A 21,110-nucleotide genomic window follows, 5' to 3' on the forward strand; every position below is an offset into this window, starting at 1 on the left:
TCTCTTGTCTATAAAACCTAAAACATATTTTAAAAATGTAGTACTTTCTTTTTTAAATTTTAAATTTATTTCTTTTTAATTGGAGGATAACTCTTTATAATATTGTGTTGGTTTCTGCCATATATCAACATAAATCCGCCATAGGTATGCATATGTCCCCTCCCTCTTGAACCTCCTTCCTATCTCCCACTCCTTCCCACCCCTCTATATTGCCACAGAGCACCAGATTTGAGCTCCCTGCATCAGAATAGCAAATCCCCACTGGCTATCTATTTGTAATGTTTCTTTTAAAGATAGATGAGAAAGATATCTAGAAAATAGAAATTAATAAATAAATAAATAGAAATTAAATAAAAAGAAATAAATAAAACTATTTTAAATTAAATAAATAAAATAAAAAATAAATAAAATAAATGGAAAGACATCTATTATTAAGGAGAAAATGCTTAATTTTTTAAAAATTTATAAAATCAGGAAGTAATATTAGTGTTTATGTAAAATTTTAACCTTAGATTTTAATAAACCTTCCTCTGGCATTATTAGATAATCATACAGCTCCTATGCAGTGGGCAGCAAGCCCAGATTGCATAGTTATTGATTTCCAGAGGATCTTCTCAAGTTTATTCTCTGGCAGAAAGGGGAACTGCTTCCTTACCCTGTCTCATGTTTACACACTAGCTTGACTTTGCCATAAGTGGAAGTGGAACTGTTTATGCCCCAAAATAAACTCTGCTTTACATGATATAGAATTTTTAAAATTAGAAAAATGTTCTTACTGCTTGCCCTTATGAAACTAGGAAAATATGCCTGTGTTTACCAATTGTGTGGTTGGGAGATGGGCCAAAGGCAGCAGGCTTATAAAAATCATTAGCTTGATTTCCATTGCCCCCTGCCAACTTCTTATCTGTCACATCCCACCAGTTTAAAATAAGGGGCATCCTAAATATGGAAGTGGTCCTTGCACGGTAATTAGTCTCTGTAGTCACTGTTGTCGCTGTCTTAAATACTAAAGGTCGGATGGCAGCAAGGGCTCGTTGAGAAAGGAGGAAAGGCAAAGTGTACTTGAGTATCTGGTAGTAGGTGTAAGCTTAATGGAAACCGTGATAGACCAAGTGCTCTGCAGTGTTAGAAAGCTGCATGGGTCTTGAGAAGCTTCTGGTCCATCATTCCCATGAGGTTGTACGAGCAGGTCAGGCTGCCTTAATTGAAACAAACAGAGATTGTTGTAACAGAGTAATAGAGTCTGAATCGTTCCTTCATTTGTTCCACAAATATTTATTGTCCACATGTTCTAGCACTGAGGACACAAAAGGAACGTGAAAAAACAAAGTCTCTCATCTTATTGAACTTTTGCCTAATGGACAGTAAGGGCCATATGTGAAGTGTTTATTTAGGTCCAGTAAAGCTAGTTACATGATATGGCCAATGAGAAGTTCTTTGCTATAATGTATAGACCAGTTCTAAGTCGTTCTTATTTGTCAGTGAGATAAGAGGCTTGACTTTCTAGTACTCTGCTTTGATACAAGTAAAAGGAAGAGTTCCATATTCTGAAATTGTTTGAACATAGTTCTTTGCATTAATTATATATCTTTATGTACAAATAAATAGTATAAATACATTTCCCCCCACAATTTAGCCCAACCCCAGTTTAAAATATCATTTATTTCAAAATAATGAGAACTTTCTATTTTCTCTAATAAGAGTGGTTTGAGGAGTTCAGACTCCAGATTCCTATTTGCTGAGTCGTGTGTCCCACTTTTGAGAAAAAGGGTTGGACTCAGGATTTCCCTTCACAAGGAGAAGAGTATGGAGGTGATGAGTCAAATGCCTCATTCTGGTTTTAAATGTCCTGTAGCATCATGCCTTGCTTCATCCTGAAGTTCGGTAGAGACCCAGTGCTCTGGACAGGGTATAGTGGTGTCCATTCCTCAAAGCGATATTGATATGAAGTTCCCCCAAGAGGCTTCAAGGACCCTGCTTCCCATCTTTGTAATCCAGTTTTACTTCTCTGTCTTTGCATGAAATGTTTATAGGTATTTTTGCAAGGCTACCAGTTACATTTGACCAATCTCTGCAACGGATCAAAATTGGGAGAGGTGATTCGACTTGGTGACCAAGAAGTCTCCAGGCTTTGCAGCCTGCCGAGGGAGAAATTGAACGCAGCAGAACAGGTGCTTCATTCCAACCTGGATATCCTGAAGCCAATCCTGGTGAGTAGGCTTGCTGTGTAGGGAAGCTTTGAGTACTAATGCTTTTCGAATGTGACATTTTTCCCTGGACAGCATGACTTTGTTTTCGTAGAAACATAGGGCTCGCTGGGAGTTAGAGATGTGATTGGCTCAGTGGTATTCCTTTCAAATTCTGAGCCATCTCCCCAAGAGTCAGTAAGGAAAGAGTGAGTTGGGTGTGGCTCTGAATCCAAGTCTGAGGTCCCTTGTGCCTGTTTCAGAGAAGACCTACTTTTTAATGGCTTTTAATGTTGTAAGGGTTCATATGAAGAAGGAGTTCTCTAGATTAAAAAAAAAGTCTCAAAACCATTAATGGGAAGATGGATGTCCATTTTAAAAAGCCTATCGGAAAGGAAACACTGAGATGTCTCAGTGGGAAAACCCTGGGATTGAATGGGAGCACATGCAATAATTAACTTAAAAAATGACAAAATTGCTTTCAGAAGTTAAAAAATACCAACAAAGTCTGATCATCAGTTGGGAATCACTTGTTCAAAGAAGCAGTCCATGAGACTATGCATTCATTTCTAATCCAAGAATAGGGCTAAGTCTGAGCATCCTGATTGTCAGCACTGTGTCTAGTTCCAGAATAAGTATCTTTTTTTAGGATTTCTGGGAGCTCTGGTGAAATGCCTTGTGAACAACATGCTTTAGCATCCATCCAGCGTTCAGGTTTCCTGTTTACCAGACAGCTCCCTGATTATCAGTAGGTTCTTTTAAAACCAGGGGAAAAGCCCTGGAAGAACATGCCTGGAAAGAGATGTTCCTCGTTATAATAGAAAGACATTGGAAACTCCTGGGACTTCTGGAAACTTCTGGCACACCATGATTTCTCTAGAGAAAGATGGGCCCTCCTGAGGTCCTAAAAAGGTTCAGTTTTTAGATCCTGTACCTGGATCATCTCCTAGAATGTTCCTTAGAAACACATCCCAGAGTTTACGCTCTTGACTGACCATCGAAGAGTCCTTGCATCCTGCTTGATTCTCTGGCACTAACAGCTTCTGCCTGAAGTGAAGGTAGTAGTAAAACTGAATTCTGCTGCTTCCACGGCAGGTTTTATTGTGGCCCCCATCACTGTGAAGGGCTTAGCCCCAATGCTTAAGATCTGTTTTTGTTCTCTTCCAGAAATAGTATTTTCTAGTTCAGTGTTTGAAAAATGTACTGAGTTGTTTTTTTTCCCAGTGGTCTGTGATTCTGTAGTATAATTTACAGAGATGTTTGCAGCCCCAGATAACTGGCCTAAATAGTCAGATAAGCTCACCTGTGAAGACACTTGCAGCCTGCTGGCTCTTTCTGCATCGTGAGTCAGAGTCAAAGGTTGTTGCAAATACTAGCCCATTTCCTTGGACTATTTTGGTTGTTTTGCTTTGCTTCACTACAAGACAGAAATGTTCACCCTTTCAGCTGGGATGATTTGAGCTTTGGAAAGATGGGTGTTTTTAGAAGACAGAATAAATTTATTCTGGTGCCCATTCATCATTTCATTTCTGTTTACTCATTAAACACCTATTGTGTGCACAGCCCAGTAAAATCCCTCCAATTATGTAATTTCTGAATTATGCTCTAAGTAGAAAGACAGCAAAGCCTTCATAATCTGACAGTCAACAGCTTAGGGTTTGACTTGAAAAATCTCTCCCTAGTTGGGAAAATTAGTGTGACTGGGAGTGTGGAAATGTACTGTCAGAACTGTCAGCTACTTCACAGCCCATCCTCTCGTGTTGTGGTGGCGCCTTGTAGACCAGTTGGTTCACGGCAGGTGTTGATCAGGGTGGCTGCCATATGCTTCCTGCACATCTCTTGGGCATAGGAGCATCTCAGGTTCTGCTCCTGCCTGTCAGCTGTTATTGTGAGATCTCTCTTCCTAAAATCAGAAAATGGGGCTCTTGAATTAGAACATGGTGAGTGGCCAGGATGGCTCTGTGTAAAGATGTTTTAGGGGATACCGTTGGGATGAAATGACTTCCAAACATTTTGAAATGTGACTCTTATAGCAATGCCTTAATTGGAGCACTGGGATTGATATTCGATTTATACTAAGCAGCCTTTTGGTTCTGCCACTTGGTTGGAGTTTTGATATTGGTGATGGTAGATGGGTGTGCTGTGAGACTTCCTTGTACACAGGCAGTTAATTGTGCCAAGAAATACAATAGGGGCAGCAACCAATATTAGGGGGTGGGAGAGAGACAAACTGTTCTGTCAGTATGTATTTCTGCACCAAAAGTGGATTTCGAGAAGAGACATGCTTTGAAACATTTCTGTTCTCTCTCTGTGTGTTTTTTGGTGTGGCTGTTTCTCTGTTTTTCAACCAAGATATTCTGATTCTTTCTCCTGGATGTCCTTCAGTCCCCTGATGACCACTTGGACCACAGTATTTTGACAACAGTGGGGAAGTGTGGCAGGGTAGAAAGGATGTAGGCTTGGGGTCAGCTGTTTCTGGGTTCAAATCCTGCCTCAGCATTTTACCAGTTGTGTTACCTTAGATAAATTAAGCCTCAGTTTTCTATTCTTTCACATAGTGATAATGTAGTTTGCCCTTTGTTGTGATTATTGCTCACATATATGAAGAGCCTGGCATAGGGCTAGTACACATTAGATGCTCAATAAAAAAGTTAATAATTTAATTTATGTGAATAATATAAATTATGTGCTTGAAAACAGTGGCTGGTAACATAGACATTTTCTTCTATAAATCAGTGGTAGGAATCAGTCATTAATGTTCATTACTTTTTATATCTGGATACCACTCTTATGGCGGAAAGGGAAGAAGAACTAAAGAGCCTCTTGATAAAAGTGAAAGAGGAGAGTGAAAAAGTTGGCTTAAAACTCAACATTCAAAAAATGAAGATCATGGCATCTGGTCTCATCACTTCATGGCAAATAGATGGGGAAACAATGAGAGACTTTATTTTTTGGGGCTCCAAAATCACTGCAGATGGTGACTGCAGCCATGAAATTAAAAGATGCTTGCTCCTTGAAAGAAAAGCTATGACAAACCTAGACAGCATATTAAAAAGCAGAGACATTACTTTGCCAACAAAGTCTATCTAGTCAAAGCTATGGTTTTTCCAGTTACGTGTGGATGGATGTGAGAGTTGGACTGCAAAGAAAACTGATCACTGAAGAATTGATGCTTTTGAACTGTGGTGTTGGAGAAGACTCTTGAGAGTCCCTTGGACAGCAAGGAGATCAAACTAGTCAATCCTAAGGGAAATCAGTCTTGAATATTCATTGGAAGGACTGATGCAGAAGCTGAAACTCCAATATGTTGGCCACCTGATGCAAAGAATTGACTCACTGGAAAAGACCTGATGCTAGGCAAGATCGAAGGTGGGAGGGAGAAGGGGATGACAGGATGAGATGGTTGGATGGCATCACCGACTTGATGGACATGAGTTTGAGCAAGCTCTGGGAGTTGGTGAGGGACAGGGAAGCCTGGAGTGCTGCGGGCCATGGGGTCACAAAGAGTCGGACATGACTGACTGAACTGAACTGAAAGTGTATTTTGTCATATGATACAATCGATTGACATATTCCAGAGATTAGCATGTGAACAGCTTCCGGGAGAGTGCTCATTCTGCCATAACTGCCTTTGGATTGGAACGTACATTGGAACAATATTTCATTAAGTCTTTGAAGTGTTTCTTCAGTCCCCTTGGCTTTTTTTATTAGTCCTATTCCAGCCCTGTGTACTTTCTTGCTTGTATTCTGAGAGTGACTCTAAAGCACAGTAAACACTACTCATTAAAATTTGTCATGCATAACCAAATAGAGCAGTAACTTTGGGAAGCAGAGCATCTCCAAACAAGGCGTGAGATATTCATCAACAAAACTAACACATATTTACTGTCTGTCTGCTTTGTACCAGTTACTGGTTGAAGGCACTGAAGTTTCAGACATGAACAAGGCAGACTATGTCCACATGGTACTTTCATTCCAGTGGACACTGAGAACGGACTTTAAGGCTGAGATTGGGAATGTGAGGAATTCTTCACAGGTTCTGGGTTCTGTAAAGTAAGGGCTGCCCTTCCCGGCAGCTCCCTGAAAACAGTCTTGTTCAACATGGGACACCGTGATCCCCAGTGAAAGCCTGTGTGGTTAAGTAGAACTGGGCTCCAGTCCTTTCTCAGTGATGTGAAGATGGTGTCTGGTCCTTGTGGCGAGGGAAACGGTGTCTGATTTGAGTTAGCAAGGACAGGCATACAGACTGACCTTTATTTCAGTAACAACTTAGACACCGCACAACCGTGTAACTAGATTGTCTTGACTTCTGGTGGTACCTTCACCCGAAGACAGAAAGTTCTGTCTCCATGGAACAAAGTGTTCTGTTTCTGTATCTTCTGATGTATGTCGTCTACTCTTGCAAAGGTGGAACTCTGTTCGTGGGACAACGGAGGTAAGGTGAGTGGTGCCCTGAAGTGCCCAGAGAACTAGTGAGCTCACAGCTGGACTGGGCAGGGATGGAAGGAGCAGGCAGAAGAGGAGTGAACAGTCATTCTTGTCTTGCAGGGTCTTTGTTTAGCGTCTTCTTGACCCTTTGATAAGGACTCAGCTTGGCTCATAGCTTTTGGGGATTAGATATTTCTCAGTTTGTCACATGCAGTCTTTAAAGCATTTGTGTAGGTGTTTTGTACCTACAGTGTTTTGCAGGAGAAAACACTTGGTTTTCCCTCTCCTCCTGCCTGGAACACAGACTCTTATGGGAAGTATCAGGTTTTGTTTGGTTTTGTATAATTTTACTGCCCACCTGTTTACAACATGTGCTTTTGCCTGACAAGCAATTGCAATTGCTATCATTTGGTAAATTGTAGAATGACACGTCTCAGGGATTTACTCTTTTAGACTCTGTTCATCTAATTCCTGGGAGAACAGGGGAAGCACAGGATTGGGGATAAATTACTGAACTAAGCAGTGTGTTAATATGATGACTCAACTCCATCTAGACAGATGTTTTTGCCTCAAATATGCTATTTTTTCCTTGAAATAGTATAATTAGTTTACTTGAAATAGTATAATTTCTTTCTTGCCATGTCTAAGATAAAGGCTTGAGTTTTGATCCTGAATTATGTGGTAGTAGGTGTATTTAACTATGTTTAGAAATAGCAAAAATGAAATATTTTAATGCATTAATCACATATAATTTAAAATTTAATATTTAAGTTGTTGAATTGCTTTTAAAAGATTAGTACTGTCCTTAGACATGAGTTATAATTCCCCACTTCAATAAAAATTATTAAAATGTTCCTCAAAGGACAATTTTTATTGTCATATAAATGACTGCAAAGAGACAGTAATTGCTTTGGGTGATGATAGTCTTTGTACCTGGTATGTGGCTTACTTATTTTCAATTTGAAGTAAAACATAAATCCTAGCCCTGAGTTGGCTTTTCTGAATATGGGCAAAGTGAAGCAGAGATTATAGTCTGCTTTATGAGAGTATTTCAGGGAAGTTTGAAATGTACCAATGAATGCATTAAAACATGCATTTGCAGGGAGAAAACAAAATTGTGTTTTATATTGAGAATACTATTCAAATATATGTATGGGCACATCTCATTGTAGTAGTGGAGTCCCTCAAAATTTTGAGTGTGGATAAGATTTTTTTTAAACTTAAAAGGATTCCCAATTACATTTTAATTTCACAGATGCTCTGTCTTATATTTCTATCTGGCTACCACTTCTAATGCATTAATAGTCATCTCTCCCACTTGTCCCTTTGTACAGCTATCATCTATAAACACACACTTCATTTATTCAACAAATCCCCACACACTGGGTCAGGGAGGCAGTGGTAAACAAGTTATAGATGTGTGTTCCCTGATGTTGGGGAGAGGAGGGAAAAGAAAGGAAGAGATGCTGTTCAGAGTGATAGCCTCTCTGCTGGGTCCTGTGCATCAGGAGACCTCTGATGGGGTGTCCTAACCTAGTCTTTGAGAATTAGGAAAGAAACATCTTCTAAGTTGGAACCTAAAGAATAGAGGTTAGTCAGGTAAAGACGGAAGAATCTTCCATGCAGAGGACATGATGTATGCATGGGGCTCAGAGGAAAGGGGCAAGAGAAGGTGGCATTTAGAGGAAGTGTGCATGGTTGAGTAGTTCAGAGTGGATCAGAGGTAGCTATGGGGAATTTGATGGGGAGAGGAATGCTAAGACATGACACTATAGAGGTGCTGAGGGAAATGTTCATTTAGGTTTTGTAGGCTATTGGGCCTCATTCTTGGAGCAAGGGGAGCCACCATAAGGCTACAGATGTGAGTGACTTGATGAGGTGAATATGAAACAGAGTATGTTTGTGAATTTGAATGACCTTTGAAGCAGGACTCACACCAGTCCATTTCTCACCCTCCTAATGTGCTCTTGCCTTTGCTTTTTACGTTTCTTCCACATTTCTTGGGTGCCTAGTTATTATGTGCCAGGAATTGTGCTGGACAGTGAGTTGAAATAAAACATGAACTTAAAACACGAAATTAAAATCAAATTGACTTTGATAAGTTATTGTCTTTTTTTAAAAAAAATTTCAGCCTTTTACAATTTAAATTTTTGGTGTATGCTGCAGCATACACAGAAATAGAAATATAATGTTGAACACATGAAATTCATATAACATAATGTTATAAACCATTGTTACCTCGATTTTAGAAAAGAAAAAGAGAATTCATGTGGAAGGAAAATCTTAGGGAGGAAAAAAAGAATATAAAGAAGTCATCTATTAGACCCAGAAAGAATGGCATAATGGCTTTTGTCATTACGGAGCCAGTGCTCCAGAATGTCATGGTTTTAGGAAATGTTGCAATGTTGTGATTAACACATATTACAGAAATGGGTAGGGGCTTTGAGTAATATACTTGTTTGTCTGTTCTTCTTATAATGACAGTATAGTATCTAGTTATGATCTAAAAATATTGAATAATACATGAATTCCTGTTAGTTTAACACAGAATGTACAGTCTTCACTAAAGATTTAATTTTTCCCCTTTCCCCTGTTTTCCTTCATACAAGAAAATCTCGCCTCCTGTGTGGGGGAGCTCAATGGGGACCTCTATGAATTTATAGCCAAGGGAATGCGTTTGGTTAGGAAAAGTAGTAGTAGAAATTCCAAACTGTGAATGGCTTACTGGAGCTCTTTGGAAATACTATTGGCAAGCTCTGTCTGCCTTTGTCAAGTAAATATGAGCAAGAGACCACCAGTGATAGTTGGTGCAGGCACTTGGTTCTGACTTCATTGTGTGGCCTTGGTTCAAGGCATATTGCCTGGGGTTAATTTTGTTCAAGGAAGTTGGACATCTTTCGAGTCTGATATGTCTTCAACCTAACCTATATTCCTGTCCTTCATTCCTGCCAATCTCCTTCCCTCTTCCTTTTTTCTTATTTTTCCTTGAATTAAAAAGAAAATTATGAAATAGTTCCTTTCAAGAAATAAGACACTACAGATATAGTTGCTGTCATCTGTATATTCCCCTCTTTCCTCAAAGATAGCTGGTATCCTGGAGTTGCACATTTTTATCCAACTGTATATATACTCAGTTCAGTTCAGTTCAGTCGCTCGGTTGTGTCCGACTCACATTTGGTTAATAACAATATACTGTATTGGTCTGCATGTGTTCACATTGTATGTGTGTGCATGTTGATCTGCAACTTGTCTTTTTCACCCAATGTTATGTTTTTAAGATTTATCTATGTTGATAAATCCAGTGTTCTTGCCTGGAGAATCCCAGGGATGGAGGAGCCTGGTGGGCTGCCCTCTATGGGGTCGCACAGAGTCGGACACAACTGAAGCGACTTAGCAGCAGCAGCAGCAGCATGTTGATAAATGTGGCATCTGGTTAATTTTTATTGATGCCTGGTATTCCATTTTTATTCTCAAAAATTTTTTTAAAAAATCCATTCTTCTTGTCTTTGGCTTATTTTTTCACTTTGTTGATGGTGTCTTTGCTGCGTAGCTTTTACTTTCAGAAGTTTAATTCCCATTTTTGATTTGGACTTCTGTATTTTAAGAAGACCTTCCTTACCCCAAGTTCATAAATACATTTTCTCCTCTATATCTTTTAAACTTTCATTTTTAGTTTTAGCTATTCAACCTACCAAGAATTTAATTTCATATAGTGGTGTGAGATGGAAAAATTACTCTCTTAGATGAGTAACTACTTGTCTCAGCAACACTGGCTGAATAGCCTATCTTTCCTTATTTTAATTTGTAATACTAAATCTGATTTACATCAGTCTCCTCTCAGTATTTTATAATATGCAAGCCCCCCACAGTGAAAGGAAATAGTTTTTACCTCCTATATCTCCCAATTAAGACCTCTCAGTTTGTAAGTTTTCCTTACCAAGGTCTCTGTGTAGGTTAATTTTCAGTGTGGTAGCCTGTAGGTATAATGTGAACTTGAAGAGAGAAAGGCAAAGCAAACAAAAAGCCCCCCACCTGGTTTTGCTCATGATTGCTCCATGGAAGGGATGAACATTAACACAGCCTGTGAGCTGTGTCACAGAGACCTACTGGAGTGTGGCATTTAAATGAAAGCCTGGGCCCATCAGAGGACTGGGAGTGTGGGAAGGCTGGTCTCTGGTGAGTGAGCTGTTGTAGGAGAGCTCACTAATTGTGCCGGACAAAATTATCCATAGAACTTTTAGACAGATTTTATCAGAAAGGAACATTTGGGGTTATGCTAGGATATTATGATGATCATGATACTTAGTCTTCTGCATCTGCTATTTCCCAGAGCTAATGATGAACTCCATCTATTCATACCTTCAGCTGTCTTTTGTGTCATCTGCCATAGGATTTCACAGCAATCTCTGAGATAAGACAAGTATTAAAATAGTTCAGTTTTCTCTAGATATCCAAGGATCTGATATTGAGCAAAATGATGCTTATAGAATTGCCAAAGAAAGATGGGCTTTTCCCTGAGATTTTTTTTTTTTCCTATTGGACAAACAAGAGTGATGAAACTGACCCTGCATCATTTTTTCTTTGGAAGCCTGAAAACTTCAGAACCAATTCTGGCCTCAGAGCCTGTGCATCATTTTTCTTTTTCTTCTCTAGCTTAGACCTTCTGTCCTAACCTATCTTACCTTGGGCTTAAATTAATTATTTTTTTATATTGGCTATGCAGCTAAGTGGCATATAATAGCAGTATGTAAATGAGTAAATATAGTGATTTGGCTCAAACTAAACATAAAGCAGGTATTCTTAAATTATTTTAATTTTTAATATACATGAAAACAATACATTTTAATATATTAAAATAAGTTTGTTTAGAAGTTAAGTAAATTTCCAGTGTTAGAGACAGTGCTGAGTTGAGTGGAATAAAAAAGAATTCCTTCTTCCCATGCTTTTGGCAGTTTTAAAAGTTATCCTTTCTTCCTTTTTTGTGAACTATCACAAACTTGTTTCTCAAGGCCATTTCCATGTTGTCTTTCTAGCAAAACCATAGACAGAGTTGGGAATTTATGGTCAGCTTTACACTGGGCACATATACATCAGACATTTTTATCTATTGTGTAATCAACTAGTTTGAAATACATATTCCTACATCATTTAAAAGCATTCATCAAAGAATTAGTAATTCTTATCTGAGATGAATAACCTACAAACATATAGTTAGAATAATTTTAGTGTCTTATTTTGGTTAGGATTGGGTTTCTTGTGTTTCAAATTGAAGATTATGAATAGTTTTAATCAACTTGTTTATTTTTAAATAGAGATTTCAGGTTTACATTGAGTTTAGAAACAGTTATTTCTTTATTTCTCGTTGCAGACAAAACTAAACTCTACATCTCTCTTCCCGAGTGAGGAGCTGGCTGAAGCCACAAAAGCTTTGCTGGATAGTCTTGGGAATCTGGCCCAAGAGGTAAGTCATATCTTTTCAGTCCGAATGGGCAGACCATCCACTATGACTTTTTTACACCCTGAATTTGGTTCAGAGAGTCCATTTGATATGAATGTCATAAAAAACATAAAATCAACTTTAGAAGCATCTGTGGTCTTAAAATTACTTGGTTTGATCTCCTTACTTTAAAGATGAAGAAACCAAGACTCATGGATGTCTCAGGGTTAGTTAGCTAGTAGCTAAAGGCCTAATGTCTAGCCTAGGACTTTCTCTGATTGTTACTCTTGGTCCCGAGTTAATGACTCATTAGTAGAGGAGATGATTCCTCCTCATCCTCCATGTAGTGTGTTTGTCTTACAGCAACCTCTCCTTATTTCTTCTTCAGTATTAAAGCTGGACAGTATTTTTACCAGAACATTTGTTTACTAACTGAAGGGGAGAACCTGGTACCCCTAATTTGGATCTTTGCCTTGTGAACTTCTAGCCCCTGAGTTCAACTTTGGGAATAGAGTCTCCTGATAAATGTTGAGGTTGCTTTTCGGGTCCACATGTTTACAACTGTATTAGAATTACCTAACTTCCTACTTAACAGAATCACCTTTGTCATAAGATCAGAGGGCCTGACTTAGAAAATTAGCAGTTAAGCACTTCTCTGCCTCCCAGTCAGCATGTGCTTGCCTTTCTGACACTCAGCCTTGTTTCAGAGTAGACTTGGGAAAGAGGAACCAACGGTCTGGAGCCTATTCTGTAGAGAGCTGAGCCGGGAAGTGATGGTCAGAAACCACATAGGCCTTAATGTATAAGACATTGGGAATAATTTGTGGCAAAATTTTCTCAGACTTGGTCCAGCCTTATTATGAACTGCTTCTTTAACTCCTTTTTTGGTGTTTGTATGATTTTTCTCAAATATCAAAGCTCACTTTATGTCTTCTATGAATAAATACTTAGAATACTTTGGCCACCTGATGCAAAGAGCTGACTCATTGGAAAAGACCCTGATGCTGGGAAAGATTGAGGGTAGCAGGAGAAGGGGGCGACAGAGGATGAGATGGTTGGATGGCATCACTGATTCAATGGACATGAGTTTGAGCAAACTCAGGGAGATGGTAATGGACAGAAAAGCCTGGCATGCTGAAGTTTATGGGGCCGCGAGTTGGACATGACTTAGCGACTGAACAACAACAACAGCAAGAATAAAGTGTTGTATGTTCACAAAGGAAAATGCAGAATGTTCGGGAAGTACAGAAAGCACCGAGATTCAGCTCTGTCAACATGTTACCTAGTATGTCACTTTTGATTCTGTTCTTTTTCAATCCTGCTGCTGTGTGCCTGATTGAAGAGGACTGGCTTTCAGGAGGAGAAGCCCTCTTCCAGGCTGCCATCTGTTACTCTGGTTATGAACGCTGGTGACCTCTCTGTAGGTGGAGTAGTTGGGTCTCCTGGGGTTCTTCCAGGAGGCAGCATGAGAAGCAGAAGCTGCCCTGCAAGTCCATTACCGTCTCTCTTGAGTCCCGTTAGCTGACAGTGACTTGCCTGTGCTCTCTGCCAGCCCTAGCAAAGGCAGAGCAGGGATCTAACTTTGAAGCTGTCTCTAAACTCAGGGTCTGGTTAATAGCTGTTTCCTCTTACATCACTGGCCTGCCTTTTGTCTAGGGTTAAAAAATAATTGAAAGCATGTGATGTTCTGTTGCTGACATGGTAGAAACGCTCCAGCTGAACAATATACATTTTTCTTGGCAGCTGCTTCCTTGAGTCCTGCTTATTCCCTGGTCCTGCCATCCGCTCCTCTCAGTGGAACACTGAGTCAAGTGTTTTTGACTTGTCAAAAGTCAGGTCACTTTTGCCACCAGTGACTCATTATCTAAGAGTTTCTCTGGGACAAATGGGAGAAGATAAATAAATAAGTGCACTTGTTGATCTGCTCGGTGTTTGGAAAGAAAGTTGGTTGTTTTGACTGAAGCACAACCCTTGAAAGGAAAAGGGAGGCAAGCTGCCATGTTCCCTGCAGCTTCCCCTGGCTTCCTTGTGTGATCCACATGACAAATGTGATGAGGCCCACTGTGCCTATTGCACAGTGACCCTGAGGCTCAGGAAAGCCAATGTGCCCACCGTCGCCTAGTAGGTTAATTGGCAAGACTGGGATCTGAACCCAGGATGGTTGGCCTCCAAAGCCCACATTCTTGCAGCTTTAGCACTTTTTGTCCGGACCCTCATGGTAACTGGAATAGAGTCAGAAGGAGGCATTTCAGAGAAAGAAACTGGACTCACAGGGCTGGCAGTTGTGAGGGAATGGGGACTTTCAGAGCCAGAGGGGTGAAAGTGGGCTTGAGCCTCACTTCTGGAAGGTGAGCCTGGGGAGGCAGGGTAGGGAGCAGCGTTTGGTTGTCTGCCCACACCCACCAGGACCCTGGCACAGCTGGGTGCCGGGGACTCCGCAGTGAGCACACTCACTTCTCTGTTGTTGTGGGACTGCCGTGGGGCAGGAGACGGAAATGAACCGTCCGTGTACAATGGGACAGCAGGGCTGCCTGCAGTGAAGGGAAACGAAGCTGCTTAAGAGAGATAGAGAGGGATGAGGTGGTATTTTATAGGGGAGGGTGATTCATGGAGTCCTGTCTAGTCAGGTGACATCTGAACATGAAGGAAATGACCGCAGGGCCTCCACGGCAAGCAGGAGGAACCGTAGAGCCGAACACTGATGTGGGGCATGATCAAGAGGTGTAAAGACCAGGGCGGAGGCCCGTGTGGCCAGAACAGCACGTGAGAGGGGAGTCAGAGATGAGGTTAGAGCGGGAGCTGAGTGCCGTGCAGACCTGGTAAGGCTGCATTTACACGGAGTAAGATGGGAGGCCACTGGAGGGTCTGGATCAGGGGTGTCTGGTGTGACTGAGAGGATGAGAGTTGTTTACCATTCCAGTGTTAGGCTGAGAAGAGACTGTGATGGGGCAAGGGCAGGAGAAAGCCATGGCACTGGATTGAGAAAGCCTCAGTAGTTCGTTCGCTCCATAGATGATGATCAGATGCCACCATCTGTGGGTTGGAGGCTGAGCGGCTGCCTTCCCTGTGGTGGGAAGCACTTCATGGGGGAGGTTTGGGTCAGGAGCTGAAGTTAGAACACGTAGGAGTCTGCCCCTAAGGCAGGTTCTGGGAAGAGCCAAGAATTTGGAATAACTCAGTTGCTTACAGTGCTTCTATCCAATGATGTGCTGACTTTCTGTGGGAAGAGATTTGTCCTTTCGGTCGGAAGATGGCAGGATGGTGGTGGCGAGAAAGAGAAGTGAGTGGCCTTTGTGCTGTCCTTCAAAAATCTCTAGGGCTGTTGCACCCACCAGCAAAAGGAAAGAGGGCCTGACTGCCTATCCCCCTCCCTGTCTGTATACCTCAGAAGATAAAGTCAGGAAAAGCTGGCCACCTAATTGTGTTTTCTGGGTGTCAAAGCCTCCCTCTTTGCAGCGGAGAGTCTTTGTGACCTCTGACCACCCCCGGAGCACCTGGTTCCCCTTTGCAGGCTGAAGGCAGAGGCAGGGTCTGTGGCACCCAGGGTCTTCTCACTCACAGGGATCAGCGGGCTCTGTGAGAGAGAAAACCGAGTTGTGGAGTCTGAGCCTAGACTGCCTCCAGAGCAAGAGTGGCGTCCCGCAACCCCTCCCCTCTGCTGCCACACCTCAGCCTGGGCACGCAGTGACAGGGCAGGGAATGGAAGGGTATATCAATGACGCATTGTGAAACGTGTGGAAATACAAAGTGCTCGGTGAATAGTTAATCATAAGAGCCACTGGGCCAAGACGTCCACGTGGTGCTGGAGTACATTTGTGTGTGAGACAAAGCACTGGTCACATGTAAGTCCCAGACTCAGCCCCCGGCTGCCTGCGGCCTCTGCCTCTTCCAGGCAGGGGCTGGTCTGTGCAGGGCCCTCTTGGAGAGCAGATATTGTGTGATGTTCTCGCCACGCTCTGTTTTAGCTTCATCGTCTTGATCAGAAGTGGGGCCCTCAGAGAAGTGACTTTCCGAAGGTTGTGAGCCAGTGAGGACGTGGCTGGGATTCCAAGTTGAGCTCCCATCGTGTGCTCCTTCCCAGTGCCTGGCGCTTAGCTGAGATGAGGGTGGGGATTTCACACACAGTGCTTTTTCCGCCAAGGGGCAGAGGGTACCTCAGTTTCCACCCTGAAGTTTGAGGTGTTTTAGAAATGAGGCCATGACCGAGGAGGTGAGCGGTTCCTGATGTACACATGTGAACACATAATTCTTCAAGGAAAGCATCCTCTTCTGTAAACCCGATGATAATCTGAATGAGATAAAGCCCCTCACCAGGGGCTCCACCAACTTATAGGCTGTACTTCAGTCTTTAATGTGTATGGGAATCACCTGGGCACCTGGTGACAAAGTGGATGTGAACTCTAGATAGACCAGAATCTGCATCTCAAACAGTCTCTCAGATGACACCAGTCCCTCTAACCACAGAGAGGTAGCGTGGCTCTGGTGGTCTCCATCACAAGGCTTCTGAGAGGCGACGTCAGACAAGTTACGTTCTGGGATAAGGCTTTGTAGAGGTGAAGAAACTAACCTGATTCTTCGCCTTCTGTGTCTTCAACCTTCCCCCACCTTTCCTTTCCTTTTCCACCTGCTTCCTCCCCCAGCTGTTCAGCATGAGGAGCTGGAGTGATATGCGGCAAGAGGTGATGTTTCTGACCAACATGAACAACTCAGGTTCCTCCACCCAGATCTACCAGGCTGTGTCCCGCATCATCTGCGGCCATCCCGAGGGCGGGGGCCTGAAGATCAAGTCCCTGAACTGGTACGAGGACAACAACTACAAAGCCCTCTTCGGGGGCAATGGCACGGAAGACGACGCCGGCACCTTCTACGACAACTCTTCATGTGAGTGTCTACACAGCCGGGCCCTGGCGCCACCTCCGTCCCAGACTCAGCCCTCTGGGCCCCCTCTCTCGTGCTTACCCTCATCCTACATAGCAGCTGGGTACTTGTTTACATGTCTGTTTGCCACCCAGACAGACCTCCTAGAGGAGTAAATCTTCTCATCAGCGAACTGTCCCAACTTGTGTGAGAGGGGCCTGGCACATCCCAGGCATACAGTGTTTTTATCAAGTGAATGGATGATTGAATGTCACTCTCCAGTTTTCTGGGGTATGTCTGCAGGTGGTTCCCAGAGTAATCAAGGTTCTTCTCATTTTCCCTATCTCCCTCTCCTTTTCCCCCTGCTCTCCTTGAGATATGCTTTATAATAAAAACTTAAGAATAACAACAATAATGAAAGATAGCATTTAGGGAACATTTCCTATGTCCTTTGCATTTTTTTTTTTTAAGTTAACTCATTTAACCCTTTTGGTAACCCTGCAAGGAAGGTTTTTTTTATTTTTCTTTTTTCTTTTTTTGACTGAGCGGGACCACAGCTTGTGAGATCTTAGTTCCCCAACCAGGGATGGAACCTTGACCTCTGGCAGGGAATTCCTTGCAAGGAAGGTTTTATAGCCCCACATTTTCTAGTCTTGGAGAGGTTCAGTGACTTGGTCAAATTCACACTGTAGCTAATCCGCAAGAACCCAGATTAAACCAGGTCTGCCTGGCTCCATGCTTTTTGCCCATAAACACATGACCTCCAGAATACCTGTTCATGGTGGCGTGTGTGCCATCAGACTCGGGCATTTGATCTGCTGTTTGTTTTTAGTTCTTAGCTACAAGGTGTCATTAGAGAACCTTGTTACACCATATCTGCTCCCCACGCTTGGGCAGTTTTGTGGGGATGTGTGTCCTGTGCCTGAGGCAGCGAGGAGCCGGTGTTACAGCTGTAGACAGTGGCATCATTTTCCTTGAAAACATGATGCAAGTAAGCCTTTCTCCGTTTCTAACCGCAGGTGTGTCTTTCAGACACTGAGTGAGGTGGCTTTTAGTGTGTTACTGTAACATAAGAACCTTTTATTCTTCTCTGGAGTGAAGCACTCCAGCCGTGGCAGGTTGCTTTGTGAGCCTGAAGGGAAGGATGCTGTAGGCAGTTTTCTGAAATGCCATCCCCTCTGCTCCCTCGCTTTGTAAGTCAACCTGAGGGAGCCTTTATTTTCACAACAGCTACAACTGTGAGCAAGTCCTCTTTTTTGTTTTTAAATATTAGTTTTGCAGCATGTAGAGGATACTTGGAATCTAAAAGAACCCAGAGTGAAATTTTTTAAAAATTTGGGAATCTTTCTGGATAATCAGACCTTATTATCTATTATGACTTTGGATTTTTCACTTTGGGATATTCATTACATTTATTACAGGTACTTGTTATGAGACATAGTAATTGAAGGGAGATTTTCTATCTCTGCTTGAAAACTAAAGTCTGAAATTCAGCCCTCTGTTTCCAGTGGAAACAAAGTGTTGAAGGCTGGTGTTAAGTCACCTAGAGTTACAACTCTAGGCTTGTGCGTAGTAAAAAGTGTTTTTCTATATTGTCTCAGTTGTGACATCATCAGTGTTAAAATAAACTTTGATTATTTATCCAGCATTGTTCTAGGGGCTCCACCGATATCATCTCAGTTAATCCTCTCCACATCTCTGCTAAGTAGATGTCATTAACTTTAATTTTACAGAGGAGTCAACTGAGGCACAAATCTGAAGTTGTTACATAACCATTAAGTGGCAGGGCTGAGATTTAAACCTATGACTGACCAGCTGGTTCTAAAGCTTTTGTTAGTTTCTACAAATGTATGACCATGCATACAAATATTTGCCTTTCATTCTTTTCACAGCTCCTTATTGCAATGATTTGATGAAGAATCTGGAGTCCAGTCCTCTTTCCCGCATCATATGGAAAGCTCTCAAGCCCCTGCTTGTTGGAAAGATCCTGTATACACCTGACACTCCGGTCACAAGGCAGCTTATGACTGAGGTAAGCCACCTGGGCCCGAGAGGCCCTCAACAGACTCTTCCTAGAATTAAGAACAAAAATGTAAAGGTGGCTTCAGATGGAGTATATTGAGTATAATTTTCTGGGATTTCCAAAGAATGAGGACTTCCAGTCTGACCTAGGCCCCTGCTGACTGTTGAGGGCCAGCTCTCCAGTCTTGGGTGTTTGAATCCCCACTGCAGGCAGGCACTTCGTGGGGATGGGAAGGACAGGAAAAGGGCTTCGGTGATGGAGTCTCTTTTCAGGGAGTAGCTGAGTTTCTCATGTCTCTGCCCCTCTTCTATTTTTTGCTGCTCCTGGCTTCCTGGTTGACTCCAGGTGAATAAGACCTTCCAGGAACTGGCTGTGTTTCATGATCTAGAAGGCATGTGGCAAGAGCTCAGCCCCAAGATCTGGACCTTTATGGAGAGCAGCTCAGAAATGGACCTTGTCCGGGTGAGTGTCTCTCTGATTACTGTGTGCCTGCTTGATGCTCTTTACTTCCCAAGAAGAGACTGAGAGGAGAGTTATTTACATTGAACCCAGTACAGAGGGACTGAGCACTGCTCAAGCCCCAGGGCGGTCATTTGGCAGAGGTACAGGTGATGGTGCACAGATCACACCATCTCATGCACGTCAGTATCAAGGCGTCTGATAGTCAAAATCAGAGTTCCAAGAAACTTAGGACTGGTATTTGGAGGAAGAGTTTGGTGATTACAAGACTTTGACTGTTTTCTGGCTGTAGAGCCACAGTGCCTTACTCAGTCCTACTGGGTCCTGGTAGGTCTTGGACAGAGGTGTGAGAGCAAAAGCCTATTCTGACCTGCAGACTCATCACAGATACTTGCTCCCTGAGGTGCCGTGTGAGTGAGGAGCCGCTGTTACTACGCAGAGGGGAATTTCACTTAGTGCTTCAGAACCACTTGAAAAGGGATAAGTGCTCTAAAGACAATTGGATTCAGAAGCGGAGGAGTCCGAGCAAGAATGAAATGTCTCCTTTGCTTGAGTCTGAGTGCCATTTAATCACATCATCCTGCCTTGGGCTGAGTTAGAGAATCATTAGACTATTTCCTGTCTCCATGGTGAGAGAGGCTTCTTCCTTTTGTTCCTGCTGCTATTAAGAAGCACAGATGGATTTTGCCAGGTTTCTTGTCTTGACACGTCATTGATCAGAAGGGCAGCTGGGTGTTATGGGTGGTATATCTACCCTGAGAGGTACTCTCACAGGCTGAGGACCCTCCCAAGATGCCCTAGGAGGGACCATACCCTGGGGGCCTTCCAGTGATGGGAAAGCTGAGTCATCTTTGCTGCACTGGTCCTGCAATTTAATTCTTAAATTGGGAGGCTTTAAAAACAAAGGGACTTTCGTCAGGGAAGCATGAACAATAATTTGTGTGGATTGAGTGAATAATTCCTGACTAATAACAACAACAACAACAACAACTTATACCCATCAAGGATGGTCTCTGTTGGGCTCCAGTCTCTCCTCCAAAAGAGATTCATGTGGTCCAGCCACAAACAGTGTCATAGATCTTGCTGTGGTCTCAGATTCTTCTTCTGGTCCTCTCCTTAGAATCTACATTCCTTCTTGTTGGACTTCTCTCCTTCCGAGCCTCAGAGGGTAATGAGGGGCCATATTGAAGGAACTCCATGAATTTTAGTTTGTAGGCATATAGATGCTTCCCCTGTTCTTAAATAGAGAGTATGACTTGGATGCTCCAGCAGGTCACAGGCTGTCAGTTCTTGTGGGATGAGACCCTTGTCAACATGGCCGTGGCATTCATTGGGAGTACTGCTGGAGAGCCCAGGATGTGCAATAGGAAATGTAGGAGCTGTGGCTGGGGAGAAAGGCACAGTGTGTGGTAGAGAGGGCCTTGGGTGTCAAGCCAAGGACTTTTACTTGAAGCTCTCAGACACCATTGCCAAACCCATGGAAGGGTTTGGCAATGTATACATTACTCTGGTTTGACAGGTGAGTTGAAGAGAGGAAAGATGGAAGGCAGAGACCAGGGCAGAGGCTCACTGGTGGGGTAAAACCTGGAGACTGATTGGTTGTGGAGGAGGGAAAGAGAGGGTAGTTTCAGGGTGATTCTTAATTTCTAGCCGATGGATGGTAGGGACGTCCAACAAGTCAGGGGATACTAGGGCTTGGAGTGTAACTGGTTGGATGGGC

The 21,110-nt window shown here is 42.6% G+C and overlaps 1 protein-coding gene across 7 annotated transcripts in view; it reads left to right on the forward strand.

Annotated features, from left to right (window-relative positions):
* Window positions 1-21,110, forward strand: part of ABCA1 (ATP binding cassette subfamily A member 1) — a 133,169-nt gene that overhangs the window by 60,297 nt on the left and 51,762 nt on the right. For all 7 annotated transcript variants that reach the window (XM_043927175.1, XM_043927178.1, XM_043927173.1 and 4 more), the window contains 5 exons: window positions 2,034-2,210; window positions 11,983-12,075; window positions 16,692-16,932; window positions 18,801-18,940; window positions 19,277-19,393. In XM_043927175.1, coding sequence (XP_043783110.1) covers window positions 2,034-2,210; window positions 11,983-12,075; window positions 16,692-16,932; window positions 18,801-18,940; window positions 19,277-19,393 — 768 coding nt within the window. The remainder of the gene's footprint in view (window positions 1-2,033; window positions 2,211-11,982; window positions 12,076-16,691; window positions 16,933-18,800; window positions 18,941-19,276; window positions 19,394-21,110) is intronic.

This window comes from Cervus elaphus, chromosome 16, assembly GCF_910594005.1.
Source record: "Cervus elaphus chromosome 16, mCerEla1.1, whole genome shotgun sequence".
Classification (NCBI taxonomy): domain Eukaryota; kingdom Metazoa; phylum Chordata; class Mammalia; order Artiodactyla; family Cervidae; genus Cervus; species Cervus elaphus.